This window comes from Emydura macquarii, unplaced genomic scaffold, assembly GCF_026122565.2.
Source record: "Emydura macquarii macquarii isolate MOO-44397 ecotype Brisbane River unplaced genomic scaffold, CSIRO-AGI_Emac_v2 contig_3348, whole genome shotgun sequence".
NCBI lineage: Eukaryota > Metazoa > Chordata > Testudines > Chelidae > Emydura > Emydura macquarii.
In genome coordinates, this window is record NW_027133485.1 from 6,696,879 (window position 1) to 6,718,603 (window position 21,725).

The 21,725-nt window shown below is 45.5% G+C and overlaps 1 protein-coding gene and 3 non-coding genes across 6 annotated transcripts; all 4 read right to left on the bottom strand.

Moving 5' to 3' along the window:
• Nucleotides 1-89: 89 nt before the first annotated feature.
• Nucleotides 90-19,084, bottom strand: PABPC4 (poly(A) binding protein cytoplasmic 4). Of its 3 annotated transcripts, XM_067533988.1 has the most exons (15): nucleotides 17,445-19,080; nucleotides 10,178-10,371; nucleotides 9,191-9,306; nucleotides 8,653-8,792; nucleotides 8,282-8,376; nucleotides 7,518-7,655; nucleotides 6,785-6,880; nucleotides 5,794-6,066; nucleotides 5,416-5,503; nucleotides 4,737-4,856; nucleotides 3,597-3,724; nucleotides 2,740-2,833; nucleotides 1,985-2,115; nucleotides 1,796-1,895; nucleotides 90-781 (listed from the first exon to the last, which is right to left on the bottom strand). In XM_067533988.1, exons 1-14 carry the CDS (start codon nucleotides 17,635-17,637, stop codon nucleotides 1,809-1,811), a joined length of 1,893 nt encoding a protein of 630 aa, XP_067390089.1. In that variant the 5' UTR covers nucleotides 17,638-19,080; the 3' UTR covers nucleotides 90-781; nucleotides 1,796-1,808. The 3 variants fall into 3 exon arrangements, with proteins under 3 accessions (XP_067390089.1, XP_067390090.1, XP_067390091.1); XM_067533989.1 differs by lacking the exon at nucleotides 10,178-10,371 and having other exon boundaries at nucleotides 96-781; nucleotides 17,445-17,563; XM_067533990.1 differs by lacking the exons at nucleotides 90-781; nucleotides 1,796-1,895; nucleotides 1,985-2,115; ... (4 more) ...; nucleotides 5,794-6,066; nucleotides 8,282-8,376 and having other exon boundaries at nucleotides 6,782-6,880; nucleotides 17,445-19,084.
• Nucleotides 4,443-4,576, bottom strand: LOC137143922 (small nucleolar RNA SNORA55). Its single transcript, XR_010917299.1, has one exon. It is a non-coding gene; the product is annotated as a small nucleolar RNA SNORA55 (small nucleolar RNA).
• LOC137143923 (small nucleolar RNA SNORA55) lies at nucleotides 6,340-6,475 on the bottom strand. The gene has a single exon (XR_010917300.1). It is a non-coding gene; the product is annotated as a small nucleolar RNA SNORA55 (small nucleolar RNA).
• On the bottom strand, nucleotides 7,008-7,142 carry LOC137143924 (small nucleolar RNA SNORA55). The gene has a single exon (XR_010917301.1). It is a non-coding gene; the product is annotated as a small nucleolar RNA SNORA55 (small nucleolar RNA).
• Nucleotides 19,085-21,725: the final 2,641 nt, after the last annotated feature.

The following is a 21,725-nucleotide window of genomic DNA, read 5'->3' on the forward strand; positions in this document are numbered from 1 at the left end:
CCCAGTGTGAAGAATGGCCAGGTCTTTTCCACTCTTGCAGAGTGCCTTGGAATTTTTAAATGGAAAGTGATCAGAACCCCTTCTCTATCCATCTGAAAACATGTCTCCCAACACCATTTCAGAGGACAGAGTCCCACCTATGAAATCAACACCACTTCCAATACCTTAGGCTTTCCTTACAAGTCTGCCATTCAAATACCAACCAGGCCCAACACTGCATAGTTTGAAGTCAAAATGCCAAGTGGTATTTTAGCATGACTGCTTGATAGCAGTGATTGTTATGTTGAGAGAGAGAGAGAGTGTCATTAAATCACAACTTTTAAGTTTTTAATCATGTGACAATTGCTTAACAGTTTACTTCTAACAAGTAAAATCAATTTGGTGTGGTCTGGCACAAGATGCTGGTCAAAAGACCCATTTAATGAAATGTTTTATTCCTTTATTGATAAACACTTTTCAGACTTTGCAAACTGGATTGTTCTGTTAAAAACCAAAATCACAAAAAACTTTCAATCAGAAATCCTCCATGTCCTGCTTAGAAAAGATGAAGGTTAGCTCTGTCCTGGCCACAAAGGAAAAGCTTGCAAACTTAATCCTGGTCTTGGAAACCTAAAGTTTCATGGAATTGACTTTTTAAATAATATTTTTTAAAAGATTAATTTACAAAATGCAGTATGAGTTGTGATACGTTGCATGGTGTTGAGATTTGCAGGACAGCGAAGAGTATCTACAAACATCTTGAGCTGATGTCTATGAAGGGGCTATTTGGCTTCTTTGCATCCTATAGAGGGGAGGGGAAAAAAGTTAAGAAAATACTAAATTCTCCAAAAGCAATTTAGTTCAATCCAGACCTGCTTGCCAATAGCCAAAATTACTAATCCATTAAAAAAACCCAAAATAGGGGGCAAATTTACTATCTAATCCACATACTATTACATTTGTCCTTTAAAATGAATTGCAAAATTGGCTGTTGTCATTTTCAAGCGACAGTGCCTCCCAGAATGGAAGACTTCCTATAATTCTTTAATGCCAGAAGTGGTGATACCCTGACATAACAGCCTCATAGAAAGTGCCTTTATGTTCAGTAGTATTGTAGCTGTGCTGGTCCTAAAATATGAGACACACAAGGTAGGCGAGGTAGTATCTTTTATTGGACCACAGTAATTCCAGACTAATCCACATTTGGGAATTTATGAGGGAAACTGCTATGGAAAGGAATGTGAAAATCTAGATGTAGTTTAAGACACCAGGGGTATTCAGAGAAATTGAAAGCCTTACTTAGCAGCTAATTGACAAGAATGACTGGTAACAGTCAGAACTAAAAACACAGTAGGTAATTTTAATTAAAGGTACTTGTCAACTTGAATAAACCTGGGCATTTAGGTGTGATCTACCCCAATTTTGCCTTGGCCAAAAATGACAAGTGTCTTGTGGCTTTGTTTTTATTTTGATGGATTCTATTTTTTTACATGGATTAATAATTTAATGGTCTTCAGAAATCTCATTTCAGTATATTTTTATCCTTCCTTGACATGCTAGCTGCTGGAGATACTTCAGGAACTCAAGGAACCTGTTTGAAGATTAAACGTGGAGGGATCTCTAAAAGAAAAGTTCTAAAGCTTCTATCCTCAGGAATTTCTGTATGCAAAACTGCACTGATCTGCAAGGAGTGGACTGAAATCTTCTGCCTGTGTGCTGGAGCACTTCTAGGCAGGCTGCACGCCCTACAAACAATATTCTAGTTACTCCAATACTGAAAGCTTCCGATTGAAGATGAGAGCAGGGATACACTCACCAGTCTTCCTGGTTTAAGAGGTAGCAGCAACCATGCCCACCTTCTGGGCAGCTTCTTTCTTAGCTTGGTGAGCCTGCAACACTGCAACAGCCTCCTCCACCTGGGGTAGACAAGTTATCAAATAAGATCCATTATTACTCTCCAGTCAAGTCTGTGAATTCAGCTGCCATGAAGGACATGGGAATTTACCTTTGACCGGAGGGATTCTGGAGACTCCAGCATGTGCAGAAGCTCTGAATTGTCAATCTCTAGCAACATTCCTGTGATCTTCCCCGCAAGGCTGGGGTGCATAGCTTGGATCAGGGGGAACAAACGTTCTCCTAGGAAAGCAAAGTTCAAACAGATTGTCTTTATAGAGTGCTCTGAGGTGCTTTGCAGCAATTATGACTAAGAGGGAAGGTAAATCACCAGCATCTTCTAGTTTTGAGTCAGAGCATTAACTTTCCATTTCTGTAGCACCTTGTCCCCCAAAGTTTACAAAGTATACACATGCAATGCCACTGTGGGATGCAGCCAAATTCAGGGTGAAGGGCAGCCACCAGGTAGAGAGCAGTGAAGGCAGTGGAAAATTTTGGCTCAGAAGTGCCATATGAACCTTTAATGTCCACGCAGAGCAGACAAGACACTGGAAAGATCTCCATGTAAATAAACTGAATGCAGTTCAACACAACTGAGCCAACACTACTGGAATTGGAAGCTATGGTTCCAATGAAACCTACACTCCCTACTTTAAACCATTATCCGTACACACACTACAGAAGGGATTTAAGCTACAAAAGTGTCCAGTGGCTTTCACAAAAGTGACTGGAGACTCCTGATTTGTGAAAGAATGATGCTTTCCAACTCCCGTGAAGTGCCCTGAATTAGAATATGATCACAGGAAATGTGTTTCTGCTTTATAGCACCGGAGGCACTTCTTCCCCAAGAACTATATGGTCACTTACCCAGCATCTGCTTCTGCTCCTGGGGAGGGGCAGCAGCTAGCATGGAAGCCGTTAAAGGCTCCTGTCCCTGTACGTGTACTGCAGGCTGAGGTGCCTGTAATAGAGCAACAGGAGAATTGAGTAGTGCAGTGTAGACGGGAAGGGTTGGGTTTTTTGTTTAGAGACAGCAAGAGAATACAAAGCTCCTCCCCGAGGACAGGTCTGAGTCTGTGGCAGAACCTATGCAGCTGGGAAGGCCTATGACAAGGACGGCTTCAATGCAGGACTGACAGGGTGCACATAGCTGACAATCAAGACTCAAAAAGGAATCCTGGAACTTGGAGGCACGGTGCTTGTGAACATCCTGCGTATGTATAGCTTTAAAGCGGTGAGGTACAGGACTGCTTGATGGGGTAAAGTAATGCTGGGACACCAGCAGCACTCAGATTTGCTGTTCACACAATGCAGCAATGTGCCTCATGACCTCTGTAGAGAGGTCTAGCTGCATCTTCAAGGATCCCTTGACAAAGGCTGTGTGTACCCAGCTTGGCTAAGAGAAGATGAGGTGCAGCTGAGGCCAGAAACAAAGCTGGGGGCAAGGACCCAAGAAGAGCATCCCTGCAAAAAAAGAAGGGGCAAATAAAGGGCCTGTCAGGCTATAAAGGATGACTGGATCGAGCTGCAACAAGCAGAGCTGAATAAGAGGAGTACAACAGCCAGCTTCCCAAATTCTGCCTTGTCTGTCTCTTATCAAAGCAATCTGGCCTTTCTATGAAACATCCACTTTACAGTCAAGTTTAGGAGCTGTAAAACCTGCTCCTGTAGCTACTCTGGTCTAACTTCATCACTGCTAGCTGCAACACAGACTCTTGTGTTACCTGTAAAGGCTGTACTGCTGGGTGTGGGCTGCGGACACTTGAGGCGTATTTATAAGGGGGAACTGCTCTGGGAGCCGGGGCAGTTACAGGCGGACGAGGAGCTAAATTCTGAGCTGCAGTGGCGACACCTGCAAAGGAAGAATAGGACACATATTACACCCATGCACAGATGTGGGTGACACACCAGTCTAAACCCCATTTTGCTTCTAGCTTGATGCTAACAGTGTGGAATTTGTGAACAACCCCCGCCTTCCAGCAGAAGAGTTTATTCAATTCTGAGCCACATATTGGTACCCAACCTGTCTCTTTCAGTGACGGGGAGGCAGTGGTACCAAGCTAGAGTTCAGTCCTGGACCAAGTTCTGTTTTGCACAATGCATCCTCTTAATCATAGACTTGGAACTAAAATTCTGTGAGGCGCTGCACTAGTGCAACACAACTGGCCGCTGAAGAGGCTCCTTACCTGCTGAATTATCCCGAGCTGTGTAATATTCAGTTTGTCGTGTCAGACAGAGTTGGAAAAGAGGTTAATTATCCTAACATCTCCACCTCTTCTCCCAAATCAGTTTTATGCCTTTCATCTTGGAGCTACTAACATGGGGTCCCAGTCACAGAGATGAGCTCCTTTTGCACGACAGTGGAAAAGAACCATTGTCACCTCTCTAAAGTTATACCCCAGAAAGCACTCGGCCACCTCACGAAGGGGCTTTTCTCCATAACCCTAAACCTAAACAGATGCTGCTTAAGAGACATTTTCTGCTTACATCCCCTCCAACAGAGTGAGCTGGACATTTAACTCTGGAGAAACATTCATAATCCTACAGAGCCGCTCGATACAGAGAGTAGTAAGTGTTGCAGAGTTGTAGAGACAAGTCCCAGTTAAAGTGCAAAGCAACCTGTCTGGATTTCCTCTGCTGTGTTATAGCACCAGCTGTCCCCAGACCGGCACTGCACCGCAAGGAATGGGAAAGATTTAGGTGCTCTTTACCCTAATTTATGCAACCCTAATGTGGGGCCCTAGTACAACTGTGCACTCCATGCCACCTCTTGCCATCCACATCTGGCATGAGTCTTCAGAATCACAAGATAGCCCCTGCTGCTCCGCTCAGACTTGAAGGAAAGTAAGAGCTGGACTGCTTACCAACTCTCTGGGCAGCAGCAGGGAGGCCACGAGAGACCTGAGTATTGCCAGCAGGAGTCAGATGGCGCAGTGCTGGGCGCGGTCCGGACTGGCGCATGGCATTCGGGATTCCTTGGAAGCCTGATGAGAGAGAGAGAAGGACAATGACAGGAAATTCTCAAAATACAAAATGATTAGCAATTCCCGGACCACCAGCTGGGAGAAGTGTGTGCGCCTGTGCCTGGAAGGGTGTTCAGTGGAGAAGTCTTCATTGTTGCTCTCAACCTTGCCCACTTTGCAGAGTGAGGGAATTCTGGCTCTAGACACCCCAGCAGGCTACACTAATATGAACACACTGGAAACTACAGAGCATGCCCTGGTAAGGCAGCTGGCAGTTCTCTCAGGGACTGGCATGGCAGAGCCCAGGTCAACAACAGATATGACCAGGTGTGTGGATATTGCCTAGCAGGGATTTCAATCACCAACAAAAGTGGGTGCACCTCACCACCTGGCATCCCAGTCAGAACCAAGAATGATGTCCAGTCTGTTCTTTGCAGGAGAACAGCAATTGCGTTTTTCTTCCCATATCCAGTGGCACAAAAGGGCGTCAGACACAGGATCAACAGGTAGAGTGGAGGATAATGGGCGAGTAAGACAAACAGGTGTCTTAAAGCCATGGCGCTGTTTCCAGCACACTCACCTTGAGGTCTCCCCCCTTGCTGCCAGCGTGGGTTAGGTCTCATCTGTGTCATCTGACTGGGTGCATAGTAAGTGGGTCTGTTCTGAGCCTGAGAGGAGGACAGAAAAAACACTGAAGGAGCCGTACCTAAGCCAGTGATAGAAAATGTTGTTTACAACAGGATTTGGCACCCTTCCTAAGTCCAGTGCGCTGTGCCCCAGAGTCACATGACAACAGCAGGCAGCTGGGATGAATCCCACTGACTTGGTATCTCACATTAGGAGCTGCAGCCTGGTGAAAGGCACAGCAGCATGACTCAGTGGAGTCCTTGTAGTGGCAGAGATGCAAGCCAGGCGATGCTGAGAATAAAGCCATGCTGACTGACTTAGCTGGGCTTACCTGGGGCATAGCAGGCATGAAGTACCCCCCAGCAGCTGGCTGAAACTGGTTAATGATTGTGTTGGCAGGCAGGGCTCTCATTCCAGCAATGCGCTGCATGTACTGATTAGTGAGGTGGGCCTTTCGCTCCTCTTTCCTCTGTGCTAGCGCAACATACAATGGCTTGGAGCCCACGATACGCCCATTCATCTCAGTCACAGCTTTGGTAGCTTCTTCTGGAGAGGAAAAGCAGACGAAGCCAAACCCTTTGCTTCGTCCATCCTCCAGCATCACCTAAAATGAAGATTGACAGAGTGGCAACGTTGTGAAGGCAGGTCCATGTCACGAGGGCTTGGCTGGAGTCATAGCAAGCTATTCACAAGTCAGGGGACTCAAGCGATCAGTGATTTTTCATATGTTTCACATGGGGCTGTCGTCTATAGGGAGCGGGTCTGCATCAATTGTTGCTACTTCCAGTGCAATCTCTACTTCCTTCCTATTGCCTGCCAATAAAGAGAAGCTGTATGTTTTACCCTAGGGAATCTCCATGACCTCCTGCCAGAGGATAACTGTTGCAGAGTTGTAGAGACAAGTCCTCAATGAAAGAGGAAAACCACCTGTCTGGATTTACTCTGCTTTGCTGTTAGCACCATGTGTCCCCAGGCCCACACTGCACTGCAAGGAATGGGAAAGATTCAGGTGCACCGTTTAAACTGCATGACTCAACACTGCATTCCTGGGGATCTCATATGTCAGGAGTCACTTGAAACATAAGTGAATTTGCCATTTCCCGCCTCCTCGCCTCATTAGAGATGAAGCAAGGTTTTCATGATAATTCTCAAGTAAAAACACATTCTATTCCCACTGAAAACCACATCTCAACTGGTCAAGATGTTTTCAGTGCTTAAGAGAACCCAGATATAAGAATCGCCCTCAACCCCAGGCCCAGATTAAATAATGGCTTCTCCCATTGAGGCCCTGAAATCTAAGAATCTATAAACCCCGACAATACCTTGGCACTTGTGATAGACCCAAAAGGCGAAAACTCCTTCCTCAGTTTTTCATCATCAATAGTGTCATCCAGGTTCTTAATGTACAGATTAACACCCTAAAAGAGAGAATACTAATACATGAGGCTAACAGCATGGAAGACATCCAGATCAATGAAGAAATTGCACATTTAGGGACTACTGAGCAACCACATCTATCTGCCACACCCATTAACTAAGGGCAGGAAATGTTGCAGAGTTGTAGAGACAAGTTCCAGTGCAAATGGAAAGGAGCCTGTCAGGATCTCCTCTGCTTTGCTCTAGCATCATGCGTCCCCAGTCCTGCACTGCACTGCAAGGGAGCAGGAAAGATTCAGATGCAAACTATATCCTGACCTAGCTTTACTATAACTAAAACCACAGAGGGTGGCATGGTCTCTGCTACCTTTTGTCATCCATGTAAGGTGTCAGTCTTCATAAATGCAGGGGAGACTACATGCTTGAGACTTTATGTTGACAGACCTTACAAAACCCAGACTTTATTCTTGCATGCTACTAAAAATTACTAAAAATCCAGCCATAGCTCTGATCCCTGGAATGCTCTCTGCTGATATTAGGAGATTGCCTTTAACTCTAGAGGTCAGTATTGCAAGAGGACAATTAAATAAGACTAGGCGTGTTCCCTTTAAATCCACCTGTACACTTCTGCCTGAAGATAGGTGCCCACATCCAGAACAGGCACACACATTGTCTTACCTGGTACCGGCTGATTCTCTCTTGCTTCAGCTGCTCAAACTTCCGTTTCAGCTCTGCCTGGCGCTCTACTTTCTTCTGTGCCCGGCCTACAAATACCATTTTTCCATTGATATCCTTTCCATTCATTTCTTCCACTGCCTGGACAGGGGCGCAAACAGAAAATTCCTGTCGAATGGTGAAGCAAAGCAGCAGCTGCTCCTATTGCTACCAGCTTGAGTGCCAGCAATCCATCCCCCTCTCCTGTAACATTACATTTGTGTTGCATCTAAATAATGGCCTGATAAAATACAAACTGTAGTTATCAGCAGGAATCATCCTGACACAGCTCAGTCTAAATTCCTGACTAACAGCAGAAATATGTGGACTTACAGACATTATTCAACCCCGACTACAGGGCCAAATCTTGTCAGACTTACTCTGAGGGAAGAGTCTCTCTCAGTATCATACCAGCTCCAGGGACTCCTCTCCCCTCCCCCCACCCCCCAAAGTCCTCTCACATTGTCTCCCGGTGTAATATTCCCTGATCAGATAAAATTCCTGCTATTTATCCAACAGGATACAATGCAGATCTAGTATCTTGGAGGAATATGGGCTTTAATCTTGAATAACCACCTTGGTGAAGTGCAGAAGCCATTCAAACCAACTCTAGACACCCTCAACTCTAAGCTTTCCTGAGGATCAGTGTTCCCCATCCCTACACTAGACAACGCTTCCCACGCTTATTTCCGTATAAACACTTGACTAGAACGAAAGGGGTTTCGTACCTTGTTGGCATCTTCATGTTTTTCGAAGCTCACAAAGCCAAAGCCTTTGGACTTCCCAGTGGGATCTGTCATCACCTTAACGCTCAGAGTCTTGCCTGTTGCCAAGCGACAGAGTTAGCAGGGCATTAGCTACACTACGGTTTCCAGGAGACGCTTTCAGAATCAAAACTAAAGCCTCACATGACACCTGGCCGTCTTTCATTCACTTTGTGTCCCAGCCTCTGCCTCCTGTCTGACATAATTGCCCCCTCTCAGGATTTATCCTACTTCTCTGTCCTCAGAGTGACTCAGGAGTAGCAACACTGTTGGTAGCACTCATGTGAATTACTAGGGGGTTACAAGGTTTGCAGCTGCAGAGAGAGTGTATTTACCATATTTGCTGAAGAGTTCCTTTAGTCTCTCGTCATCCATGTCATCCCCAAAATTTTTAATATAAACATTGGTGAACTCCTTTGCTTTGGCTCCCAGCTCAGCCTCCCGCTCTTTACGGGACTTGAATCTCCCAACAAATCTGAAAGGAAAGAGCGAGAGTCACTATGAGAAAAACTCCTTTTCAAGGATGGAAGTATGATTTGCAGTGGGATAATAATGAGTGTCTAGTAGGAGCTGGGGGAAAATGTTGCAGGCCAGAAACTAAGCAGAAGAATCAACTGTCCTATGGTGGAGAGGTAGCAGGCCAAAGATGCCCACCCAGCTCTGCAGTGGAGAGTAGGGCAAGAATACCCACCCAGCCCATTAGTGGAGAGGGAGCAGGCCATGGCTTGGGCAGGGAAACTCACCAGCCCTGTAGTGGAGAGGTAGCAGGCCAAGGCTTGGGCCAGGAGAACCAGCAGCCTTGTGTGTTCCCTGTTAATACTGAGATGCATCACAGTTCATGCGATCGTTGCTGCTTCTGGCTGTGACACTCACACTTTGCGGTCGTTTAGCAGCATGCCGTTCATCTTCTCGATGGCTCTGTCTGCAGCATCCTGGGTCTCAAAGTGCACAAATGCGTAGCCCTTAGAGCCATTCTCATCACACACCACCTACAAGTGACAGAATAAATCAGATCATCAGCTCTGCATTAAGACAGACAAAACTGGCTACATGGATAACAACAGCAGAGACGTCCTATTTTCTTGATTTACACAGAAGGTGTGAATAAGATGTAAATGGGGTCCTGTTTTTTGACTAAGACTCCTAGGAGTTATACAAATAAATAACAAAAACTAAACACTGGAGAGCAGCATGGTCCTGTGGATAGGGAATTAGGCTGGGAGTCAAGACACCTAGGTTCTGGTCCACAATGCGCCACCTACCTGTTGTATGACAGCTTTCTGTTCCATGAAAAGTGGCTGATACTTACCCCCCTTTGTGAAGCACTCAGATCTGTGAATGAAGCGCTCTACAGAACTATAAGCCTGACTTAGTACTGCTAAGGTACTACATACAAAAGCCAGACTTAAAAGCACGACAGCTACAACCCAAACATTAACCCCCTCCCCCTTTCATAACCTGAAACTTGTATTCTTGCTAGTATCTTCCACTGCAGAGAACAGAAGCTTTTCCATTTGTTGTAATCGCACAAGTGGCGTTTTAAGAAGAGGAAGCAAGCCTTGCCCAGGGACAGAGTCAACAAGGCATTACCTACTCTGCATTTTAAGGAGAGGCTCTCAAAGCTGTGCACAGCTCTGTGCCTTGATTACTAAGATCAGGTCTAACTTGAATGATCCTCCCTCTTTTGCTCAGCTGTGTTCTTTTCTGTTCTGCTTTTGGAGATTCCCTTGCCCAGGCACGGTGGACACCCGTTTTCCCTCCCTTGTTATGTGTGTTTGGTTAGGTCAAATCAGCACTATGGAAGGTGGATTCTTACACAAAGGTGGGGTTTCAGGGTTTAGGGAAGATACCAAGTCTCACCTTGCAGGACAAGATATTTCCAAATGCTGAGAATGTGTCATAAAGTGCCTTGTTGTCTATGGATTTGTCCAGATTCTTGATGAAGACATTCCCAACCCCCGACTTCCTCAGAGAGGGGTCCCGCTGAGACCACATAATGCGGATGGGTTTGCCTTTGATAACATCAAAGTTCATGGTGTCTAGAGCACGCTCAGCTGTGAAGAGAAGAAAGTCAGGAAGACCAAGCTTCTGTTTCTTTGAATCGCTTTCAGTTTATGCAGTCTCCTTCTAAACAAGTAAAGGCCAAGGCCTAGCTGATATCCTTGGCCAGCAATTTCATTGGCTAAGTGACCTTTATTGTAAGATTAGACAGTAAGTATATATAAAAAGAGACTCCATTGCCTATTTTAAATTGATGTCTTTGCGGCAAGATCACTAGATGTGTTTTTACAAGACTACATTACAATGGGCTTAGTGTATATTATTTTTCATAAGAGTGATAGCATGGTTTAGCGATCAAAAGACAGAACCGGAAATCAAGACACCTAGGTCTTGTCTCACTTAGGGAAAAAAAAAAATTCTTTTTTTCCATCAAGTTTGAGCTAATTTGGTTGAAAATAAGGGCTTATTTTCTCAGTCTAGACATGGCCCTCAGTGGTTCTGCCCCCAGTTCTACCACTAACTCACTGAATGACCCGGAGCCATAGCATGCCCCTATACAGGTATTCACACCCACTTCTGTAAAGTTCTTTGAGATTTGGCATGAAACATGCCAGGAATACAAGGAGGGGTGATAACGAAGTGAACCACGGAGGTCTTTCTCTTCTACATGGAGACATATGGGAGAAGCTGGTTCCCTGGGGGAGAAGGAAGACATTGTGGTAGGGGCCAAGGGGACAGACTGGATGATGCATCTTTAATATTTATGCATATTCAGTACTCTGCATAAAATCATCATAACACCTTGTAAGGCAAATCTTTTCTAGTGTAGACCACTAGGCTAGCATAGCTATACCAGTAAACCCTTCTAGTGGAGGCACACCGTACACCACTGGTCCCCATACTTTTCCTCTCATGCCCCCCCTTTACCAGTAATAGAACGTGTCCATGCCCTCTACCCTGACTGGGAGCAGGGGGCAATGGCCGAGCCACAACTGGGAGCAGGGCCACGACTGGGTGCTGGAGTGGGGCTGGGGGGCGCTTCTCACCCCATCATAGGGGCTGGCCCGTGCCCTGCCATAACCCTTCAGACATTCCTCTGCACACACCCCCAGGGGGGGCGTGTCCCACAGTTTGGGCACCACTTACACCATGAAGAATGCTTCTGCTCGTATGGCTTATGCCAGTTCCACCAAAGAAATAAGCTGTATCAACAGAAGCATTTTGCCAGTGTAACAGCTGAAACTCCCCTCTCACTTGTCCCTGAACTACACACTTGCGAAGGAAAGGGAATACGTAAAGTTGTATAAGAGAGAAAATATCATTGTCGTAGGGGCTCGGCTAACTTTGTTTAGTCAAAAGGGTTAAATTCAACCAACTGGCATACTCAATGTATTCCTCAACTGCTGCAGTCTGAATCAACGCCATTCTTTCAGCAATGTGCAGTTTACCACAGTCAATTTCCAGTAGGCACTTCCAAAAGGCAACTCAGCCCAGCTTGTTGAATTTGGCAGCATTTATTTATAGCAGGGAGAGGTCCTCCAGAGGCATGTGTTGGCAAGGACACAAACTACTAGTATATACCATTTGCAGCTGAAACAGGGCTCCTGTTCAAAGGTGACAAGCAATTTGAAGCAAAGGAATGCAATCAGAATGAATTCTGAAACTTTATGCCAATTATTGAGCCACAGACTAGTTAGGATCCTACTCCTGCTTTCTTTCAGCCATTCTACTGTTTCTAGCTAGAAGCAGAACTTAATTGTGTGCTGTCTCTGTTAACACATTAGGCCACAGTGTACTGTCTGCGGCTTGAAGTTGGCTTAAGACCCTTTGTGAGCATTACAGTGAGCTGTCCAAAATAGAGATTCTCCCAGTGCATTAGGGAACTTTACATCTGTCTCCATCTATGGATACGACAAAGCACAAACACACCAGTACCTGACAGAAATTTGAGTGAATGGGCATGAGTGGTTCGAATCAGCCCAAAACCCATCTCTGATTCGTTTCCATGTTCTAGAAAAACACCTCCACAATTTACTTCTATTTAGGCCAAAGCTTCAGCCATTTTAATGCCTGTGTCTGTTTCTCTCCTACTGATTCCTGTCATCCTTCCAGCAGATCCATTTGTAGCTCACACAGTGCTACAGCATACTCACTTTTCTAACTACTTAACCCCTGTTTGGATTTCTGTTTCATGCCCGCTCCTAATGAAAACTACTGAGATACTCCCTGCATTCTGTCTGAGACTCCACAGTAATGCCCTGTTCCCTCTCTCTGATCAAGTGGTGAAACAATGCTGGAGTTAACCACTGTTGTTGAGGTCCATAAAGGCGGATAACTACACATGCAAAGGTTCAGCCATCAGAAAGCCAGTAGTAGACTTTTACTCTGTAAGGATGGTTGCCCCATAAACCTTTGTGTCTCTGTTTATTACCACTATGTCTTTAAAAAAGAGCCTGGAGTTTAGCCACTCTGATTTATTTATTTTTGGTGAGTTTAAGTACAACAGTTAAATACTTAAAAACCAATTTAAATGGTTTAGCCTCATTCTCTCTGCTTTTCTGTATGTTACTTGACCACAGCTCTTCATTTAACGTCCTTGAAGAAAGATTTAAAATACAGTTTGGTTAGTCCTAATAGGAGAGGTTTGCAAAAGAATTTCTTTGCAGACAAAATGTTTTAAGTCTTGGGTATTGTCAGGGACACTAAAAGAAGATAGAAGTAACTGGGCATGAATGATTCTTGGGCCCATGACAAGTGGTAGTGGGGCAGTTAGAGGGGAACACGATATGAGGTAAAAAGTCCTTTGCATACAAACATCCCCATGCTTTCTCAGCCCTGGTCTACATTACAAATTTACACTGGTATAACTATATTGCTCAGAGGCATGGAAAATCTACACCCCTGGGTGACGCAGTTATACCAACCTACCTCCTGGTGTAGACAGCCTCTCAGGGAGGTGGAGTACCTACATTCTTATTAGAAATACAAGGTGGGTGAGGTGACATCTTTTATTGGACCAACTTCCTATACAAGATATTACCTTACCCACCTTGTCTCTCTGATATCCTGGGACCGACACAGCTACAACAACCTTACGTTCTTAGGACAAACTTTGAAGCAAATTACCACAAAAGCAAGCTCTTCCAGTCTAGTAGCAAAGGAAGTACGTAATTAGAATTAACAAACTAGCTTTTTGCAAGCTGATCACATTGTACAGCTCTGAAAAAGCCTCACTTCGGAGATTTCTGGAAATTACACTCATTGTCTCAGCAATAAGAACCAAAACGGATTGGCCACGATGCATTCAATCTGTTGACTTTTTGTTAAGATTCTTTGGTGGAAAGATTGCTCTTCCCACGGGCTTTTGTAACAGCTTATCTATACATACAAGTCCATATGAAAGTTTGTCTGTTGAATTATTAGTGTGGTTTCAAAACAAAAAGTGCACCTGACCATGCCAGGGTATAAAAGTTAAACTACAACTCATCACACATGAAATGTGAAGTACTAAATTCAATTCCTCTTCTAATTATGAAGCTGAAAGAATTTTCTTCAGTGTTTTACTAGAAAAAGAAGCAAGGTAAAGGCCATGGTTATCAACCTAAACATCAACCAGAATATGGAGCATTCTTTTGGTCAGTCTGCCTACCATAGTATGATGTGCTCAGGATTCAACAGTCACTGGTAACTATACCAAAGAGAATTGCAATCTCAGGCAGTATCACTCTCTCCCCGCAAAATAACCCTTCTCCGACAGGCAGTACTGTTGATGTTACCCAGCCAAGACAGTGCCCACCCAGATGATCACTATTCCAATGCCTGGGACTACTTAATTAGCTAACAAAAGAGTATGGGGGGGAGGGAGGAGGAGAGGAAAGCAGGAGGTTTGAACTACTTTAGAAGCAAGTGTCCCAGATACAGGAAGTGTGAGCTAGTGATTACCACACAGGTCTGCAAGCAAATTCTGACACCTATTGCTTGTTCTGACAAAGACTTGCCACATGACCTCAGGTAAGTCAACTTCTGAGCCACAGCCTCACTACCTGCAAAATGAGAATACTTTCCTCACAGAGAAGTAGAGGCATGATTTATCTGTATCTGTAAAGCACTTTGATCCTTGAATGGAAAATGCTGTGGACTATTACAGATTCTTTGCTCAATTATTTTTTACTATTTCATATCCATTGAAAAAACATCTGTAAGCATTTTGAATATAACTTCTAAAGAAGCAGTCTGTTCTCTCTGTAATTTTTGCAAATACTTTTATCTTGTACTGAAATGCTATTTTTTAACATCTTACAATAATCAAACCATAACAGAAATCCCTTATAGCAACAGTGTGGCAAATAGCAATATGGCAAAATGCAGTGCAACATGAGCATCCTTCCCTTTCTATGCTGACACCCATGTGTCCTTTCCTTTAAGGACAAATATACATGCAGTGTAAGGTGGGTGCCATCTTTTTAAAAGGGAAGACAAGAATTGTTTTGAAGTTGAAAAAAATTCTGTTCTTCCACAACAAGTCTTGGTTATAAAGAGATCATGCCACCAATGACCTTGTCTTTCCAAAATGTTTGACCATATATTGTTTAGTGCTCATGCAGCAAAATAGCATGTGTAGCAGAGATCACCACTTAGGAGAAATTCAAAACTCTTCAGAAGAGATTCTTTTCATGAAAACAATGGGAATCTGGCAGTTTCTCCTTCCCACACATTTCTCAGTGACTAGGCTTCCCATGTGTAAGTCATTTGGCCTCCTTAACCTACAAGTAACTCGACATCTGCTACTGCGCCAGAGTATTACTTCAGCAGAGACTTTCTAGAATGCCTCACTGGGAGCCAAGTATGAAGCAACCCCTCCCTCAAATACCTGCCTATTTATTGCAATGAAAGGTGATCTTGGAAGTATATTGGAAAGCCACCTGTCTTCTACTTTTTATGCATGACAGGGCATTTTTAATAGATCAAGGAGAACACGTAACCACTCATCTAATCTCTAAAAAGGCAACACTCTCTGCCCCTTCTAGTTTCATGTCTACTTTTACAGTACTCGAGGGCCCTCTGCACTACCACCTTTTCAGTTTTAGGGAAGCTACAGTGAGTAAAAGTTTACATAGCTACATTTTCCTGCATCTTTCTTTCACCTTCTCTCTCTCTCTCTCCAGATGGGTACTCAGGCTAAGTCCCTGTGTTCATCTAGTCCCAGGTCTGACTACGACTAGGCCTTGTTTCCACTGCCTGTTTTTACCACCCCTGGTCCTTTCCCAACAAAGAGGAGGTAATACCTACCTCTCTCCCAACCTATGAGGATCAATTAATGTTTAGAAGATGCTGTGAATACAGTAGTTTTCTATAAGTGGTAACACCACAGGAAGTTACAGGACCAAGAAGAATACCATGTGTAAAACCTCAGCTTCTCTCAAATTCATCTCTTCCTGCTGTTAAGTCTTAACCCACATACATACATTGCTTGGCCTGTGTATGAAGCAACTCCAAGGTCTCCATGAATGAAAAAAATTAATTGGGATATGAGGCAGTTTATTACTAATACTGTACATCAACAGGTAGAAATGGAAGAGCCATTCAAAGCAATAAGCACTACTGGGGAAGAAAGGGGAGATGCTACCCTGGTCTCCTGTATCAGGAGACAGGATGGAAATCTAGGGTAGCATATAATCAGGGCTACACTATTCCAGACAAGAACTCATCCCAGTAGATTCTGCTTCTCAATAGGTTTAGAGGAATACATCAGTTATGTATTAACTATTATATTTACTACAGATTATAAGGCTCATGATTAAAGGACCATGTATTCCTTTATGCAGCGAATAGATTACGATCTGTATTCTTAAACCTGAATCTAAAAGATACAGTAGAGTTCGCATGTAGCTGAAGTTTGTGCTGTTGCAAATTAATTCTGGATTACAGTTAAAAATTTACTCCTTTTTACAGTGAACATGCCCAGTCTAGAGGTTTACATCATGTAAAGATGCTGCTTAGTCACAGCACAGGACAACACTTAGCCCTCAATTGTCTGTAATGCAAGACTGTGGGAACTAGGGCAGAAAATGCTGACCTAGTTTTCCTCTAGATAAGGACATATTAAAAATTGATCACCTCTGCCCCATCCTTCTCAAACTCTGCTGCTGTGGGCTAGGAGTTCCTATAGTGTGAGAATACTACTGTTTATCTGTTCAAAGTTCACAGACCTCAAGGCTTACATTAGCTTCAGCAGGTTAGCATCTTACAGGATATAGGCCTGTAGGTTCCTTGAATTACTGCTGAATATAATAAAAGCAAGCTAGCCCAACGAGCTACCACCTGAAAGAGCCTAGGCCAAGCAAGGAACCATGAATTTTGTACATCAGCCATTATGGCTTCATGTGAGCTGGGGGTATATTTCTTTTTTAAATGGTAGAAAAAGCTGCAGTAAATACTACATTTCAACTTCGCAACCGCAAACTAGATCAGCCAACAGGCTGTTTACCCAGGGTATGTTTACACTGCATTTTAAAACCTGTGACAATGAGTCTCAGAGTCTGGGTCTACAGAGACTTGTGCTACGGCGCTAAAAACAGCAGTCTGTGGATCCATATACCAAGTCTCGGTGCCATGGGTTTTAGATGTACCCCCAGAAATTACAATCCTCAGCCCACTGGACCTCCCAAGTCTCACTTAGAGGGTGGGGGTGGGAAGCCTCCTTTACAATTATTCAGACTGAAGGTTTGACCAGATGCTGACTAGCCTTCAGCTTCCTTCAAGGTCACTGATTGGATAAAGACCCAGGCACACAGCTTAAAGCAAGACAATTTGGGGTGGGAAGATTTCATCCTCAAATGAGTCAGAGAAAGCCAGAGTCCAAGAAAGATGAGCTTTGGCAAACCAGAATACTACTTATCTGCTTCACAAAGGTGTTGTGATGATTAGCTAATGTTTGCAAAGGACTCTGAAGATGTGAAGTGGCTACTTTTATTCCCACTTCATAACCAGTAGCAAATTAGAGCTGCCATGAAGTTGCTTACCCCTGCCATTGTAATTCACAGCTAGGTGACAGTATGGAGACTTATACAAATAGCAGAACAATTCAGGGAAAAGGAAGAGTGATGTGCATGTGTCCCTGACTTACCATCAGCCGGCTGCTGGAAGTTGACATAGGCATATCCCAGGGATCGACGGGTGATCATATCCCTGCAGACTCGGATAGAGAGCACAGGCCCAGCAGGGCTGAACTTCTCATATAACATGGCCTCGGTGACATCAGAGTGCAGGTCGCCCACATACAATGACGCCATCGGGTAGCTACTAGCAGCCGTATTCATCTTCCACCCAGCACACGCTCTCACCAGAAACTCTTATTTTGTTACTTTTTTTTTTTTAAAAACAAATAGACTTTTAGAAACTAAATTAAAACAGGAAAGGCTTAAAGTTATTTTTTTAAATCACTAATTTGGGGCTAACAGAAGCTGAAGTGGGAAAAAGGGCAGGAGAAGAGATGAAGAGTCACAGGAGGAAGTAAGAGGCTAATGGGAAGTCAGCATAAGAGCAGAGGACTTGAAAGTCAGAGCAGCAGATGAGGGGTTTAGTGCAAGAGAAACTCGTGGGGATCTGGAGGTGGAGACAGAATTGTGTGGAAGACTGGACCCGTGTTTGATTATCTCAGGCCCTGGGAGAGGAAGAGACGAAGACGGGAAAAAGCAGGATGGAGAAAAGGCCTAGATGTAGGCAAAAAAAGTTAAGACTTCCCACAAGCAAGGAGTCCAAACCCACTACTTCCCAAACAAAAAGACAACTCCAAAGCCTCCTCCACGCTCTGGAGTTTTCCCACCTTGCCTTAGTTTCCAAAAGCAAAATATGTCAATTTTTAAAAATACAACAAAGTGTTTCTCTCTTTTTTCAAATATATTACTTATTCCAAAGCCTTCAGACCCAAAGCCGCTGCATTCCCTTATTTCCTAAGGTAAAAAACTTGGAAAAAAATAAAATAAACTCTGCAATATATAGTTATAGGGGTTTTTTTTCTTGTCTTTAAAAGGGAAAAGATATTTTTATGTATTTATATAAAATATACCCCGGTTCCTCTGACTAGAATAAATACGTGTCCGGAGGAGCCAGGCAGGGAGGCATCAGCTGTTACTTTCCCGAGGGGACAGACACGCGGTGCAATGGGTGGCGCAGACAGACACCGGCCGATGATGGGGGGAGAACAGGGACAGAGACCCAGCGGAGAGCAAAGAGATCGCAGACAGACAGACAGCCGGGGGGGCAGAGGGACAGACAGCCGGACCCGGGCGGGGAGACTGACACACCCGTTGGGGGAGGGGAGAGAAACGTGGGACTCGGACAGACCCACGGACCGGGGGCGGTGAAGGGCCGGACGGACACGCGGGCCCGGACAGAGCCACGGACCAGAGACGGTTGAGGGGCCAGACGGACAGACGGGGGGTTGGGGGACCGGACGAACGAACGGACAGACACACGGGCCGCGGGCGGTTGGGGGGCCGGACAGACACGCGGGCGGTTGGGGGACCGGACGGACGGACGGGCCGGGGGGGGAGCCGGACGGACAGACAGACGGGCCGGGGGGGAGCCGCTCTCGCCCCCGGCGCTGGCTCGTTTCTTAGGAATTTTTTGGGTTTTTTGCGATTTTTTTGGGGTTTTTTTCCTGGGGGGCGGCGGGAGCGCGGCTGGGCCCGACACCGACTCACGCGCTGCGGCCAGGCGAGCAGAGAGGCAGGCCGGGGGCAGGGGAGCCCCCTTTATACCCGCTCCCCGGGGTGAAAGGGCCGCCGTGCCGCGGAGAGCAGACACGGGCCGGCGGGGAGCGACCCACCCGCCCACCGCAGGCATGGGCCGCCCGCTGCAGCGACCCCTGCCGGGGGAGGATCGCCTGCCAGCCGCCCGGAATGCCGCCCCGGCCCCTCAGGGAGTGACGGCGACTTCCCCCCGACACTTCTGGGCGGCCCTCCCAGTCGTGTGCCCCCCTCCAGTAATCCGGGGGTTACCTCACACCCAACCCCCACACATCTGGGCAGTCCCCCCCAAATCAGGACCCTATCTCCACTAATCCAGAGCAACCCCCTCCATTCAAACCGCACACACACACAGGACAGACCCCGAAATCAAGTCCTCCTTGCCAACAATCCAGGGTGATTCCCCCACCCCCAAACATCACACACACACATCAGGGTAGCTCCCCCAAACCCTGACCCCCTCCAATAATCTGGGGTAACCTCAAACCCAAACCCTCATGCACACGTCAGCCCCCACCCTCCAAATCTTGGATTCTTCCTCCCCAACAATCCTGGGTAACCTATTTAGGCAGCCCCCCAAAAAACCTGACCCTCTTCAACAAACCAGGGCAAGGCATAATTCAAATCTGTCTCGCTCTCTCTCACTCACACACCCCAATCCAGTAGCAACATCTACACTCAACTCCTGAGCATCCCTGAGAATCCAGGGACAAGACCCCACTCAAATTATGAGACCTGCTCACCAACAATCCAGAGGGTAAAATCTCCCCCCTCCCCAATTCTGACATCTCCCCCTTTCTTCAGCAGTCCAGGGGCAAAATCCCAAATCTTGACACCTCCTCTCAAACAACGGGGATCAATTTCCCCTTCCCTTCCCCCTCCCCCGAAAAATCCTGCTAATCTACCTGCTCCTAAATTGTGCCTTAGGAATCTGGGGACAATTCCCCACCAAAATCCGAACAATCCCAGAACAACCTTCCTTCACCCCATGTACACAGTCTGTAATTCCCACTTCTTCAAAAATCCCTTCATTCATTTCCTGACAATCCCTCCCCCGGCCCCACCAAAGTGGGGCAAATTCCCTGACCAATTCTGACACCCTTCCCCTTTGCCCCATAAAACACACACTCCATGAGCAAAAAAAAAAGCCTGACGTTCACTTTTCCCCTACAAAACCCCATCCAAATCCTGGCAACTCCCTTTAACCTGACACTTCTTGCCCTCCTTCCAACTAGCTAAGGCCATCACCCACCCAAATCCTGTCAAACTACCCCCTAGGCCAATTCTGGGGCAAACGCCTACCAATATCCTCTCCACCTCTCCACTAGGCTAAGGACAAGCCACCACCCACGTCCTGACAGTCTTTCCCAACAAAACACCCACATACTAATCCCCTCTCCGCTCAAGTTATACCAAAAGCTTGTTGCCTCTGCCTGGGGAGAGCGGATCTGAATATTCAAATGGGCCAAAGGCACTGTGATAAATTCGTAGCCAGGAGGCAATGCCGTCCCTTTAGCCAGTGAAGAGATGGAAATATTGGAAACAGAAGATTCCACGGCAGTTGGGGTTGGGCCATTGGAAGAGCCAGTTTGGAATGGGTAGTAAGGACATGGGTATGGGCTGACTATTTTTATGGCACTTGAGAGAGATTTTTATCCCCTCCCCTGCAAACAGTGCATAGGAGAACTGGAGTGAGGGTGTCTCTTGAGTTCATGAAGGGGCTGGAACCAGGAAGTTCTGTGGTACTGTGACAATCGGAACGGGGTGACTAGGAAGTTGGTGAAACACATGAGAGGAACAGGGTCCTGGGACTGAAACTGGGGTGAAAAACGGAAAAGGGAGAGAATAAAGGAGAAAACCATCTGAACTGGGAAGAAAGAGGGAGCAGAGAAGAAAAGCAGATGGTGAAAACCTCCTGAAGACAGGGTGTGCTCCTGACTATTCTCTGTCACTGGCGTGAGGCTGCTTGGCTCTTAGCTATGGTTTTGGAGATGCCCCAAGCACTGAGATCAGGAGTGACTGTAGCTGGAGTTGTTCCCATAGCAATCCGCCTCCTTGCATTTAGAACATCGTTTTTCCTTGAACAAGGGCTAGTTCCTGAAGAAAACGCTAGTTCTCATCATGCATTGCCTTAGAGCAGCACCAACGCTTTTTGACATCTCCCTTTGGAAGCCAGTCATCATTCTCCATTCCCAGGGGGAGTAAAAGAGGGAGGGTTGAACAACAATGAATGGAGAAGAAAACTGCTGGAACATGCCCTGACTCCAGCCTCACTAGAATCAATGCTATGGAGATCCATAATTATCCATTCCCAGCTTCTTTAGTATACTAGTAAGGATATGTCAGGGCAGAACTCAGTGGTTCATTAATGATGTGCAATTGCCAGAAGCATCTAGTTAACAGAACCTAAAATATTCTTCAGGGTCTTGTTGCGATTATAATAAGGCTTTTCAGTTATAAATTTACTTTTCTTTAATCCTAGATAAAAGCAATGGTTATTTCTATTTTTGGTAGCCCTATCCTTCCAGTATGGTAAATAATTGATAGTGGAAGAATAAGAGGAAACAATGGAAGTAATGAAACATCTTGTTTACAATATTTTTCAGTTGTAACCCCTTTCCAGCCCCCTGGCTCTTCCTGCTTCTGAGCTCATGTCC